Here is a 13,263-nt window from a genome sequence, read left to right on the forward strand (position 1 = left end):
TATATTATATTCTTATAAGCCTTGTTGTAAACACTGAGAAAGAAAAAATGTTGATATGCAGAAAATAGAGGATAAGAATTGTTTTGAATATCTTTTTAGTGCTTAGTCAGTCTGAGAGTTATTCACACTGTGAATGAGCTAATGCTCATCCATATTGTATAAAGGATACTTTTAGGCTTGCATTCGGATAAAGACTCATGTTTACGTGGTTTATTTAGGGATTTCTTTGCGTGGAAAGTTAAGAACATCTAGATAAGCTTGTAGTATAAGTATTCATAATGTAAGTATTGTATAAAGCTCGTGAAGTAAACATCTGTAAGTTTAGCTGAGGAGGATTCTAGGTTGCTAAGGCGCAGTGGATTGCCAAGCATATCACTGGTTTTAAATGATTTTTGGATGGGATTTGAGGATTTTTTACTACTTTTTTGGCTGTTGTTCAGTTGCAGGGAGCGGTAATTTAAACGTTGTGAAGGGGAATTATCGTTTTCTTACAATGCACGAGATAAATATTTCTATTATATTTTCTTAATGGAGTTCTGGTCCTAACCCAGTTGTTCTATCTCTGTGACATGATCTTGGCACAAAGCAGCCTTCTGTCACACAAATAAACATCAAATAAATGAAGAATGTCAGCAAAAGTGTAATACAAAACTAATAATCAGTTGTCAAAATTTCAGCTTGTTCACTGTGAATAACTTTTCCCTAATTCTTTTTTCATTTTTTTTCTTCCAGAAATACAAAGAATATGAGAAGGATGTCGCAATAGAAGAAATTGATGGCCTTCAGCTTGTGAAAAAGTTAGCAAAGAATATGGAAGAAATGTTTCATAAAAAGTCTGAAGCTGTACGGGTAAGCAGCAGATCAATCTGCTATTTCATTCTATGATGTAAAACTAAGTATATAATTTGGGCTCTGCTCTGAAGGCTGTACTAGCGATTGAAGGTGTTGAAGCGGAAATGCTAAAGCTTTCAGAAGTATTTTAGGATCAGTGTTCAAGCAATAGATATAGATTATTTGCACCGTCAATAGATAAATGCAGGAGAGTGTCACTAGGCTTGGACTACCAGCTTCCCGTATGAGTTTGTAAGGTATCACTTGTGTTCAGTAAAACATAACTACATGTGGTTGTGCATTAAAATGTTAGTTTTCAAAATATCAAACCAAAGCAACTGAATTTCACTGCTTACTATTATAAAAATAGCATTGCAGGGAATTTTCCGAGTTCAATAACCATCCTTTAGTTCAAATCTAGAAGAAAATGCAGATGCCTCAAATGGGACTAAATCCCAAATTCCTCTAGTTGTGGTAAGCGCTACATCACTCCAAAGGCAACGTTAATGATCATTAGGTAGCTGCACTGAGCTTTTTGTACATATGTAGGTTTTGGTGGGTTTTTTTGTTTGTTTGGGTTTTTTCAATCTCCGTTCTGATCCTTCTTTTGTAGTAGCTTTGGCATCCTATTAGATTAGATTTACCATAAAAAAAGAAAGTTCTGACTTCTTCTGTGTTTTACTATATCGAATAGGAGTTCCTTGTAACATGCATGTCCTAGAGAATAACAGGTCTTTCTCTTCTGGTTTTAAATTTGCATTATTCTTTGCTAGAAATTTAGGTGACTGCCTGTAACAGTGGTTCCTGTTAATCATCTCTATCAACAAACTAACAGGACATTATGGTGATGCCATTTACCACCAGCTACTCTCTTTCAGTCAGATTTATCTGCTCAATTGACTTGAAGGTCTTTGTTTCAACTGTGGAGCTGAAGGTATCACCCAAGGACAGGGATTCCATTTGTGTAACTACAGGTACAATTTTGCCTTCAGCCTTTTATTTTTTGTTATGGTGCAAAAGGGAGGAAGGAATTTAGCTACATTTTAGAGGTTGAATTTTCTGGGCTGGCAGTGAAGTAAAACATAGTTCAGCTTGTAAAGTGAGCACACTTGGCAGGGAAGCAGAGAAAGACAATAAACATGGAGCCCCGCAATGCTATTTTTACAGTCTGTTTTTCAGAGAAAAACCGCACTTTAAGATGTGTACAACAGCTTCCAGAAGTCTGCAGAATATCGACTCTGGGGGGGTTGTTTTCCTTCTTCCTTAGCAGAGAAAACTGCTGCCCTGAAATCATAACAATGTGAAAAAAAATTGTTGGAGCAGCACTCGTTCAGCGCGAGAAGTGACCAGCAAGCTGTGTGCGAGGAAAGCAGAGCTCTATTCCAGCCGTATGGAGTGCTCTTTAGAGAAGGGCAGTTCATCTCTGAATTAGAGCTCTGTAGTGAATGTTTTCTAATGTTTGTGAGCATTTAGAACTGGTTTGGCCTCTTCATACAGACGGTGGTTTTTGTCTAAGGGAAAAAAAACCCAGACCAATATAGGCCACCATGCTCTGAGTAAAAATAAGCCCAATTTCTGTGAAGTTAAACCAGGCATGTAGCATTGTGTGAAAGAGTTTTAGTGCCGGAAAAACTGACTGAAATCCAGAGCCTTCTTTGGAAGGTGTCCATCATTGGAAAGGAAGCTAGGAGCTTGGTTTGGACAGGGTCACTTCATTTAAAAAATGATCTGTTTAGTGTAGCTTCCAGTGAAGTTATTCTTTTTTGCATAATTACATAATGTGGTCTGTCTTCGTTGCTAGGGACGTAGTGAGGGACCTTTTATGTTCTGGTAGTAAGTAGTGCTTAGTATTTTATGTCCTGATAAGTACAAAATCCTTTGGTACAGTGCAGGTTTTGCACTAGTTCTATCTTTGGTACATCATAGCTAATTTTCTCCTCGTATCTGGAGAGGTGAGATAGGAGTTACAGAGCTCATGTGGACCTAAGACCTCTGCTCCACGCTGAGACCAAGTAATACTGCATCACCTGGCCGCTAAAATAATAGAATTTTGACATAGGCTTTTGATGGAAACTTGTACTAAGAGCACTGAAACCTAGAATTCGGAGTAATATTTTACATATGCTGGTGGTAATATTGGGGTAAGCACTAAATGAAGAGTACTGTACAAAAGCTCTCTCAGCCTTAGAAATAATGGGGTGATCATTGTGAGGGTTCAAATCCAAGTACTTGGAAAACTTGTTCCAATGTTACCCCAAATTGTTACCTTAGAGTGCTCATTGAATTAGCTTCAAGTAGACATCAAAATCTGTGGTTTAATTTAAATACTTTTTAGATAAAACATTTTAATCAACATACTTTTTCAGGTTGTAGCAGATGTAGCAATCCAAGACAACTACTCAGAAAGCCACAGTATATAAAATGTTTAATTTGTTGAAAAGCCCAAGAAGAAAGACCTGGAAATGTAGAAATAGGATGGCTTGGAAAGGCCTTCAGATTTTTTTGTTTTACTTCATGCTTTCAAGCACATTAACTTGTTCGGAGCTACTAATAACATTTGAACTCTCTTCTCCCTCCTCCCCCTTTATATTCTGGATGAATTTTTATCTTTCTGTCTCATCGCTTTTCATAGTGATTAGTTGGTTCAGTGTGTTTTTTATCATATTCATCCCATGTTTGAATTACTCTTCAGTATGCAATTATCCTATCACAGAATGTCCTATTTTTGTGCTGTCAGATACATAAAATAAATGGAAGACTGAAAGTGCTAAACCAATTATATAACCTTTTGTCATCTACTTACTGATGGAAACCCTTGCAAGCGACTTTTTTTTCCTCCCCCTCCCCAGTGTTCACTATTTACCTTAAATTTATGTCAGTTCAGGTTATTCCTGTTAACCATTTCCTTCCTCTTATTGCTGTACTTGATGGAATTTCAGAGGCATCTTCAGATTTTATTTTGAAATATTTCTGACATGATTTAAGTTAAAACCACTGAAGAGTGGTTTTGATTCAGTGTCACTGATGCTTTGTTCCTAGCTGTGACAAATGCAGATGTATCCATTTGTCTTTAAGACTATGACATTCGAGTTGGGAAAAATCTTGCTGCCCATAAGGTGGGATAAGTGGAAATGTTTCCTGCGTTGTTCAGCAGTGGGTTTAATTTTACAGCCAAACCCAAATAATCCCTTTGAGAGCCTTGCATAGTCCTCTGTCGCTTGTGGTATCGCTTCAGTTACTTTTCCTGGACTTTCAGTGATATCATTCATAGGAAATGTGCTTGATTGGTCTTAATTAAAAGTTAGCTGTGGGTTTTATTTTTTTAATTTTTTTAGGAGGTTTTATGATACTTTAGTGACTCCACTCATTTGCAGCTGAAGAGAATAGAGCACGATGACGTAATGCTGAGTAACAAATGACTACTGCAACAAACTTAATAGTGAAAACGAAGTGGAATTAAAACTATTTGTTTGGTCCTTTTACACTTCCTAGTTAATGGTATAATAGGAAAAAATCAAAGGAAGATAGAGGGAAGTGAAAAAGAAAGCAAAATGAAAGATAAATAAGTTACTAGGGAATATTCAAAAAGCTATTATTAAAACTTTAGCTATGCAATTAAATTTCTATTTTTATTAGTGTTTCTTTGCAAGTAAAGAGAATCCTGGAAAAATGATTGTTGATTTACTTGTAAGATGGCAAATCAAGTGTTAAGGATCACTTTTCTTTAAGGCAACTACCACTGCTGCAGTGGAAAATGCAAATAAAAGATTTCTTTTTATTAACTTTTCCTACTGTAGCTACCTGGTGTTCATTGTGAAGCTGATTCTCGTTATAACCATACTGTGAAAAGTAATTGCTGTTGTACAGTAATTCAATTGCAGTGCATTCATGCATCAGTAAGCCAGTGGGGTTTATCTAGAGAAACCTGGGACTTTAAAGCTTTTTATCATGAAATTCCACATGCAGACAAACATTATTCCAAGGAGCAGAACATCAGCATTTATATTTAACAAACATTAGCAATGAAGAGAAATGGATTTTTTTTCCACCAATGATTTTTACACCAGTCTTCAAACTGCTTTCAGCTACTATTAGAATGATATTGTTTATGCACAGTTTAAAAAGTGTAATGTATGTGTTTGATGTGTTTGTGCTTATTCATATACACGTCTATGTTTGCACAATTTAGTATGTGGATGTATATATGTGTGGGTACATATCTTTACACACATGCATATTGAGGTTTATATATGGAATATCAACAGATGCAATTTACTAATGATTTTTTGCATACATATGTATGTAAGCGAAGTATTAAACTACATGTACTGCATCCACATATTTCCAAGCAAACACTGGTAAATTGGTGTCATTATCAATAAATTAGTTTTTATTTAAAGTAAATGAAGTGATATGTTGGTGAGTGCAAAATGAACTTGGTTGGATGAACACAGAGATCATGGCAAGTAATCCAAAGCTGAGTGTGAAAGGTCCTAAACAGGGAAGTTTCTTTCTCCATAGGAATATTTTGCAGTGCTCTGAATAGACTTATTTCTGAAAGCTCAGGAAAGAATTCATACTGAATATTGTAGTCAATGAATGTAGCTTTTATTTACAAACAAGTACTTCACTGTCTTCTTGGATGTATTCAGCATTCAACTAATTTTTGGTGTGTAACTTAATGGTAAGTTCTTCCCCATTTGATCAGACACATTGGTACAGAAGGTTTTGTTTTCTGGTTGGTTGAGGGTGGCATTTAGAACTGGATTTTGAAAGTAGGTGCTTAAGTAGACCAATTTCTTACCCACTGTTAAATACCTTTCCATTCCAGGAGTTATTTCAGTCATTCACTTTAAGATTGCTGCTTCCAGTTGGTCACTGAAGTCAGTGGGTAAGAAATCGGTCATAGCAAACAAACTAAATAAAACTCAAATTTTAGAAAGCTGTCATTATTTCACACGTTCTCATTGGTAAGGAAGTTTTTATATAATCTTTTCGGAGCTGCTTTTAGAGTGGGTAAATTTTGTCACGTTCTTCAGTTGAGGTTATTGACTGCTTTCCTTCCCCCCCCATTTGCATTTGAACCTATTGTCACTTTTGCCAGTGGTTAAATCCCTACAAGTGTCATCAGAATCAGGGAATGGTTACAGGGAAGAAAGTCTGTATCCTCAGTGAGGAAAGGCAGAGAAAACTCAGCCATAAGAAAGGACTGGAAAACATAGTGCAGTGAAAGGGCACTAGGGGTGATATAGAAGAGACCTGAATAAATTATAGGAGGTTTATTTAATGGATGAGGGGCAGAGACAAAAGAATGTTGTGATAAGATGTTATATGGAAAACAGGAACCTGATGAAGGATTAAAAACAAAACTGTCAAAAACCAAAATAAATGCACCTTTTTGTTCAGTAGTCTTGGGTCTATGTTCTTAATACCCTTGAGCTGTTTTTTGATTTTTTTGTGTGTGTCTGTGACCAAAGCAGATATAGTTCTGAACATAAGGGGAGTATATCTGTTGAATTATATACAATAACATTTTTACTCCATTACATTTTTAAGAAGTCTGGCTTGAATGAATATGTTGTATTGAAAGTACATTTAACACATGTATTATATTTAAGGAGCATTTAACTCTAAGTGAAAGTACTTATCTGCAGGGTTATCCAAGAAGGTTATTGAGCTGAGCATGGGTAACCATATTGTTGTCTAGACATCCATAGGAACTGCAAAGCTTTGGATCTTTTGTGCACCTTACAGCTCAGAATGCTTCCCAGCAGTATAATTATCTTTGATATCAAAGATCACATATATCAAAATGTAATATACTACAAGACATTGCCAGTGTCCTAGGTCCATTGTGTATACTGTTTTCTTACAGCCAGGTGTCTCTGGTACAGTCATCATTGCATACAAAATGTGTTTGATATTCCTTCCATTATGGTTTTAAATGGGATTTTAAAATAACAGCCATCTGCATCATTTTGTACCTTTTATTTCTTAACATATAATCTGTGATTTAAGAATTGTTGGAATGTAATCTCCAGTTTACATTCCTGCACACTGGAGAATTTTTGGAAAACCTGTTAAGTCAGAGAAGTTGAGGTTGTCACTGCTATGCTGTTATGCCAATTAAGAGCATTTACTGGGGACAGAACACTTTTGCATGGTGGGGTTTAGTATTTAGATCATACTTTGTTGACTTGGAAGTTGAAAAATAGTGGCTTCCCACAGTGCCTAAAGAAAAATTGAGGCAACAATGAGGAATATTCCAGGTGAATTTAGAAGTGATTTTTTTTATGAGACTGTTCTGAATGTACATGGTCTTCAATGTCCGCTGTGTATTTTATTACGCTGTATTTTTATTCTGATTTTCTATCACTTTGATCAAGGCTAGATTGGGAATGACATTGTTGAGAAGATAAACAAATAATCATTCATATTTCATATTCATATAATATAATAGAAGGTAGAAAGGTCTTAAATGTCAAAACTTATTACTTTGCCAGGCTCACTATTTCTAAATGTAGAGTACACACTTGTTCACTATCAACTCTGTTCCCTCATTGAGCTAATTTGCATCTGCAGAATTAGAAGGAAGAAAAATGAGTATCAATGCGCACTCTTTAAAATTGTGCTGCTCAATGGGTGCTATCCTGACCCCTGACTATTATTTTTTTTAATATAGTAAGACAGGTTGTTTTTTATCAGCAGATGGAAATGGAAAAAAATACCATTAAGTTTACAAAATTACTGGAGGAAAAAAATTATAAATGGTTGTGGGTGGAAGGAAATTATGGTGAATCAACCCAGTGTCACTATAAATAGTTTTAAATGTCAGAATAAAGACATAATGAATAAAGAAGAGATGGCTACAATTGTGTTAATTACTGCCAACAAATTAAAGGTTTTCAGCAATATTTCTGTATTCACATTTAGTATTTTAACCATAATTGTTGCTAGTTACTTTTGGTATCATTTGAATTTTGCTCATAGTTCTACTGGTCTCCTTCATAAGTAAGTGATGAATTTCTGCTCTGAAAACATTAAGAGGTTTATTTACTTTTTGACAAATTAGACTACACGGGAAAATGAAGAGATGGTTAGTAATCCACTGACAGTCAGTGGAGTATTCAGTAGCATAATACATAACCTTGATAGTCATAGCTTGAAGAATATTTAAAGGCACAGGAAATATTTTTCTTGTTTATTGCTGTTGGATTTAAGGGTTGCCTTTGCCAAATGTGTAGAAGTTAGGATCTTCGACAAACGAAGCATTAGCCAAACCTATTCTAGTGCAGATCAGCTAGATCACATACTGCTGCTTTGCTTTTTAGTTCTTTGAGTTTCCCAAGGAATGTGTGTGTTTGTAAACAGATACTGCTATGAGTATGACTATGCTTTTTATTGGAGCATAGGTAGGCTTCTCTTATCCTTAGCCTTCGTTCTCATCACATAGTGGCAATGTGAGTGCTCAGACTGTCCTCAGGCACATTGTTGGTGAACAAAAGGAATGAAGGGAAAAGATACAATCAGTTTATCTCATACCTGTATTACCTGTGTGAAGGAATAGATAGGTTTAATGGGAGTAAGGGATTTTGTCTGTAGACCTCTCTGAATCATAGCAGGGAGCCCATGTGCATTGATTAAATCTTTAACTCTTACATGTACTAAAATCCAGGTTAGCTGAATCTACAGAAAGCTATGCTTTAAATGGAGGGGGGAAGAGGCAAAACATGAAAAACTCAGTTGCTTTTTCTCATGCATACTGAGTTTCTCAGTGTTTAACTTCCCCAGAATGAAAAGAAAACCAGCAAAAACTTCAGGGAGATCTTTCATCTGCTGCTTAATAATTTTTTTTTAACAGTTCAGGAATGCCTTCATTGCAAAAACTTTAATTAGATCAAAAGAATTCTGTAAATCAACTCTTCTTTTTTTTTTCCTGTTCAGAATGAATTTTCTCTTTTCAGTCTCTGAGTACTAATAATGTTTTAAAGAAAAAATATGAACTTGTTAAGTATGTTTTTTGTGGAAGGACCAGTAGTTCATGTTGATCATGTGTAGGAGATTCAGGGATATACATATATATTTGTCAAGATTTCCAGGGGGTTATGTACATAACCTGGTGCATGCAGTATCTAAGAACTACTGTTTCCTAAATGCACACCTTTATGGTTCTGCAAGTTTGGATCTTTCATTGTCTCGGTACAGCTTGCAATAAATATCTACAAAAAACGGAGCAACTTGAACAATGCTTTGAATTTTGGCTGTCTTTAAAACTCTGGCATGTTTGTATGATGTAAAAAAAAAAAAAGTCCACACAGTCTAGCCAGTCTTAGGAAATCTAGTGAACTTATTTTCGAAGTTTAAATTTAGAATAAAGAAAAAATACTGCTAAGAAAAAAGGGAGGAAAATAAAGACTTGTGGAGAAAACTTAAAAGCATTTGCTGCTGGAGACGATTATGACAGTTTCATCTTCAGTGCTGAGAAAAGAAGTGAAAAGTGTTTAAAGATAGTGCATTCAAATATGGAACACTTATCTGAAAATACAGGAAGAGGAGAAAATCAAACCAGGCTCTTCACAGAATAATTCTTGTATTAGACTTCATTGCAAAAGTGCATAATGTTCAGTCTTTGCCATCAACATAGAACAGCTTTCCACGCAGCAGGAAGAAAACAGTAAAGTAGTTTTGGAAGAATGAAATAGGATAAATTAGCCTCATGTATCTTTCTTTCTTATCACTGTTTTAGAGTATTAGCATATTTTAATATTTTACATTAACATTAATTTAGCAAAAATAGTCATATTGTCCAACTTGCTGTTAAATGTGCGATTTTAAACTAGTCGCTTCAAAGAGTAATGTATTATAATTAAAATTTAATACTACTTGCTCAACTGTCACCTGTTCAATTTTCAATTATAATTCTTATTTCATATTGTAGATACATCTAATTCTATTTTTGGAATGATAAAAATTATTCTCAAATTTTATAAATACTTGTACTTTTATGTCATAAAAACATGAATGAAAAATGTTCAGTCAACTTGCTCTTAGAGTGTTTATTGATTCTTATTATTAATTGACTATAAACATTCTCTTGAGAAGATGCACTATAGTTTGCTTGCTGTTCATGTTAACAGCCTGTTTTCCGAAACCTTACGTACATTCAGTTTAATGCTTAGATAATGAAGAAAGGTATCATCTTAAAGAGATTGCTCAATTTAGCGTAACCTGCATTTGTACAGAGTGGGTTTTCAAGCTGCTGCCTCCTTTTCTCGTTATACAAATGCTGCCAAACTCCTCTGTTGGGTCTGTGGAGCGTGAGGGAAGGCCAGGAGCAGTAGTGAGGAGGAGCCTGTTAATAGTTTTCTTGGAGGGATTTAATGAATGGTCACTTAGCAATATTTTGAGTAGGAGAGAGTCTATCATCTCTGTGTGATTCTTCATTTTTGAGAAATTAACAAAATGGTATAGCCCTGACTGCAAAGTTTTTAACGTGAGCTCCCTGGCTTGTAGTGGTGTGCCTTGGACAGCCGCAGCTTTCTGCAGCCCCGTGTAGTTTGTTTCTTGCCTCCCAAACCCGCCCGGGTGGCCAGTAGCAGGGTCAGGAGGTGCACCGGGTCCCAAGTATGGTTTTCAAACTACTTGCGCAAAAGGTGAGTGTGCTGAACTAGACATAAACTGGTGGCAAAACAGTTTGGCAGTTGCTTGCTGGTTAAGTCTGCGTCCACCTAAAACTGCTGCAAGTCTTCCTCTGTAGTAGCTCTTAAAGTGCTCAGAAGCATTTCAATGAAAAGAGCTGCAGAGAGAATTCATTAGCGTTTTTTTAAGAGCTTTAACTCTTCACTCTGCTCTTTATTCATGATGGAGCTTCCCGCGGGTGTTGTGTTAGGTCAGGTATGTTAGCTTAGAACTGCCACTGGAGCACCACTGTGAGAGAAGAACCTCCTACACAGATAACTGAGGGCAAATACCCCATTTATCCTCTTCACTCCCACCTTTCTTGAGTTTATTTGACTTAGTGTAATTAGGTAGGAAGATGCCTGCTTAATCTAAAATACTTTCAGCATAGTTCACTTGTTATATCATCTGTAACAGCTGATTATGTATTCCAAATGTACCCAGCGCTGGTCAGCAGAGTTACTTTCTCTCTCTCGCCTTCTAGATTTTTAACACTTACTGGTTCAAAAGTTATTCTACCTCATCTCATTTTCCCTGGACACTATAGGTACTTTTATCTTCTTATTTGAATAGAATGATACTTTATAGATTTTTACAGTAAACCCATCATGCTGCTTCCCCCAGTTGAGATTTCTTTAAGACTGGAAAACCACCTGGACTCTAGCAGGGTGCTTTCTAAGTGCACAGGCTCTCTGATCTTTCTAGGGAGCTTCCAGTGAGGGTGGGGGTAAAGAAACTCTTCACAACAGAATTGAATTGCAGGTGGTCACAATTTCTGCTTGAGTAAATCAGGAGGGCAGGATTATTGTGACTGGCCTAGTGCTATATGAAACAGTTTTGGGAGACAGAGCAGATTGAAAGTGGGGTGAGATGCTTCTTTTTTTCCTGGAAAAGCGGGGTTTTTTTTGAGAGCGAGTTAAATGAAGCATTTAGTTAACAATCTTGTGTTGAACTGTTCTTTAACAGCTGTGTGAAATGCAACTGTAATAAAACATCAGACTGGATGCTGTAACTAGAACTTCAAATGTTTAAAACTAATCTTCATTTTGATGAATACCAAGAAAAAGGCTCAAGCTGGCTCTGTTAGCGTTAGACTTCTGATTTGCCCTACCCTTGCACACAAGTTGGCACTGGCTCTTCAAAAAGAAGTCTCCCCAGCAGCTTCCACAGGTGCTTGCTCCTCTCTCCTTTCTCCATTACTTTTCTTTTTCCTCCACTGCACTCTGGCAAACATTTGTGTGGCTGTGCAGGGTGAAGTCTGAGAATTAGAAGACTGAAGAATTATCCAGTCCAGAAACCCTGAAACAAAAACCTAAGAGAGGCTTTATTTCCCTTTAGATTAGTCATGATTTTGTTCATTGCATGAGATGAAAAATACTTGTAATGGCAGAGCATGGGAAGGAGATAGGAGACAGGAATGAGTTGGATCATATGATGGACACTGCTCTCTTTTTTTCTTTTTTCTTGTGGTGCTGGCAGTGGTGGCTTTAAAATGACATTGAACCATCTTCCTATTTGTTTGGATGTTTTTAAGCTCTGTGGTGACTGTGCAGCTGTTTACGGAAGTTGTCTAATTACTGGTGTGTCAATGAGATGCTTCAGGTCTGATGTTCTGTGTGTTACTGTGCTAAATCTTTTTTGCTGTTGCATTCCGTACTCATAGGTGAGCATCTCCTTCTCCAACCCATTTGTAGATAATAAATTTCTTATGTATTTTAGCTGCAGAAAGCTGGGCTCTTTAGCTCAAACTGTAGATGTCTGATCAAAAATGTTTTAAATTAGTAACCTGAATCTCTAGAGCTTCAGAAAAAAAGAAATAAGACTTGAACTTTCACTTTCTGCGGGAGTAAGGCAAGCTGGCTCATACACAGCGTGCATTGATCGTTAGATTTGAGGCAGGCAGAAGGGCAACATCCCAGGAACAACAACCACCCACTGAAGCCTGAATCTTATAGCACTCAAATTCTGATGGTACTTCAGTCTTGGACACTGGAGATCAACCAGGATGAGGGGTGATAGGAGGGGTGGATGGCTCTGTACAGCAGTACAGTACTGCTGAGCACTGATGGAAGAGCAGGTACAGAGCGTGACATGTGTGCTGGAGATTGCTTTTCTATTTTGAGATGATACAAAGTTAAAAATCCCTGAGGGGGGGCAGCAGGGAGCAGAAGCGTGATTTTTAGTTTTGTAGTATTTATATTTTGAAGAAAGAATATTGTGTATCTCATGCTCTCTTTCTTAAGGGTTGTGTCGTTTGGTGCTGTAGCAACAGTAAGAACAACAGTGTAGTAATTTCTTTCAGGTAGTATCTTGATTTCAGTACTATGTAATTATGCCACATTAACTTCCGTATAGGTTTTAAAGTTAGTTACACTGAAGGGAACAAACAATAAATTATAGAGAATACTTTATAACTAACTTTACTGTCCATATAAATGGATATAGCTATGTGTTCTTGGATCAAACACATTTCTCTGTCCTTTAAGCTAGCACAGCATTTCTTGGATGATTGCTTCTGGCAGTGCTGTGCAAGTACTCCAGGAGGACAAACTGTTTGAGTAAATCATAACAAAAAAGGTGTTTCATGGAAGAAATAAACAGTTCCAAACTAATAGTATAAATTGAAGTTTTATTGATGAATCTGGTTTTTATTATGAAGGTTAAATTACAGCAATCATTGTGGCACAAAGCACTACAGAAATACTACATTATAGAAAAACCTTGTGCTCTGTATTTCTGATGGGTCATTTCAGT

At 36.4% G+C, this 13,263-nt stretch overlaps 1 protein-coding gene across 1 annotated transcript in view; it reads left to right on the forward strand.

Moving 5' to 3' along the window:
- Positions 1 to 13,263, forward strand: part of CACNA2D3 (calcium voltage-gated channel auxiliary subunit alpha2delta 3) — a 463,311-nt gene that overhangs the window by 96,216 nt on the left and 353,832 nt on the right. Inside the window, exon 3 of the mRNA XM_059823195.1 lies at positions 733 to 849. Coding sequence (XP_059679178.1) covers positions 733 to 849 — 117 coding nt within the window. The remainder of the gene's footprint in view (positions 1 to 732; positions 850 to 13,263) is intronic.

Source organism: Gavia stellata, chromosome 12, assembly GCF_030936135.1.
Source record: "Gavia stellata isolate bGavSte3 chromosome 12, bGavSte3.hap2, whole genome shotgun sequence".
Classification (NCBI taxonomy): Eukaryota; Metazoa; Chordata; class Aves; order Gaviiformes; family Gaviidae; genus Gavia; species Gavia stellata.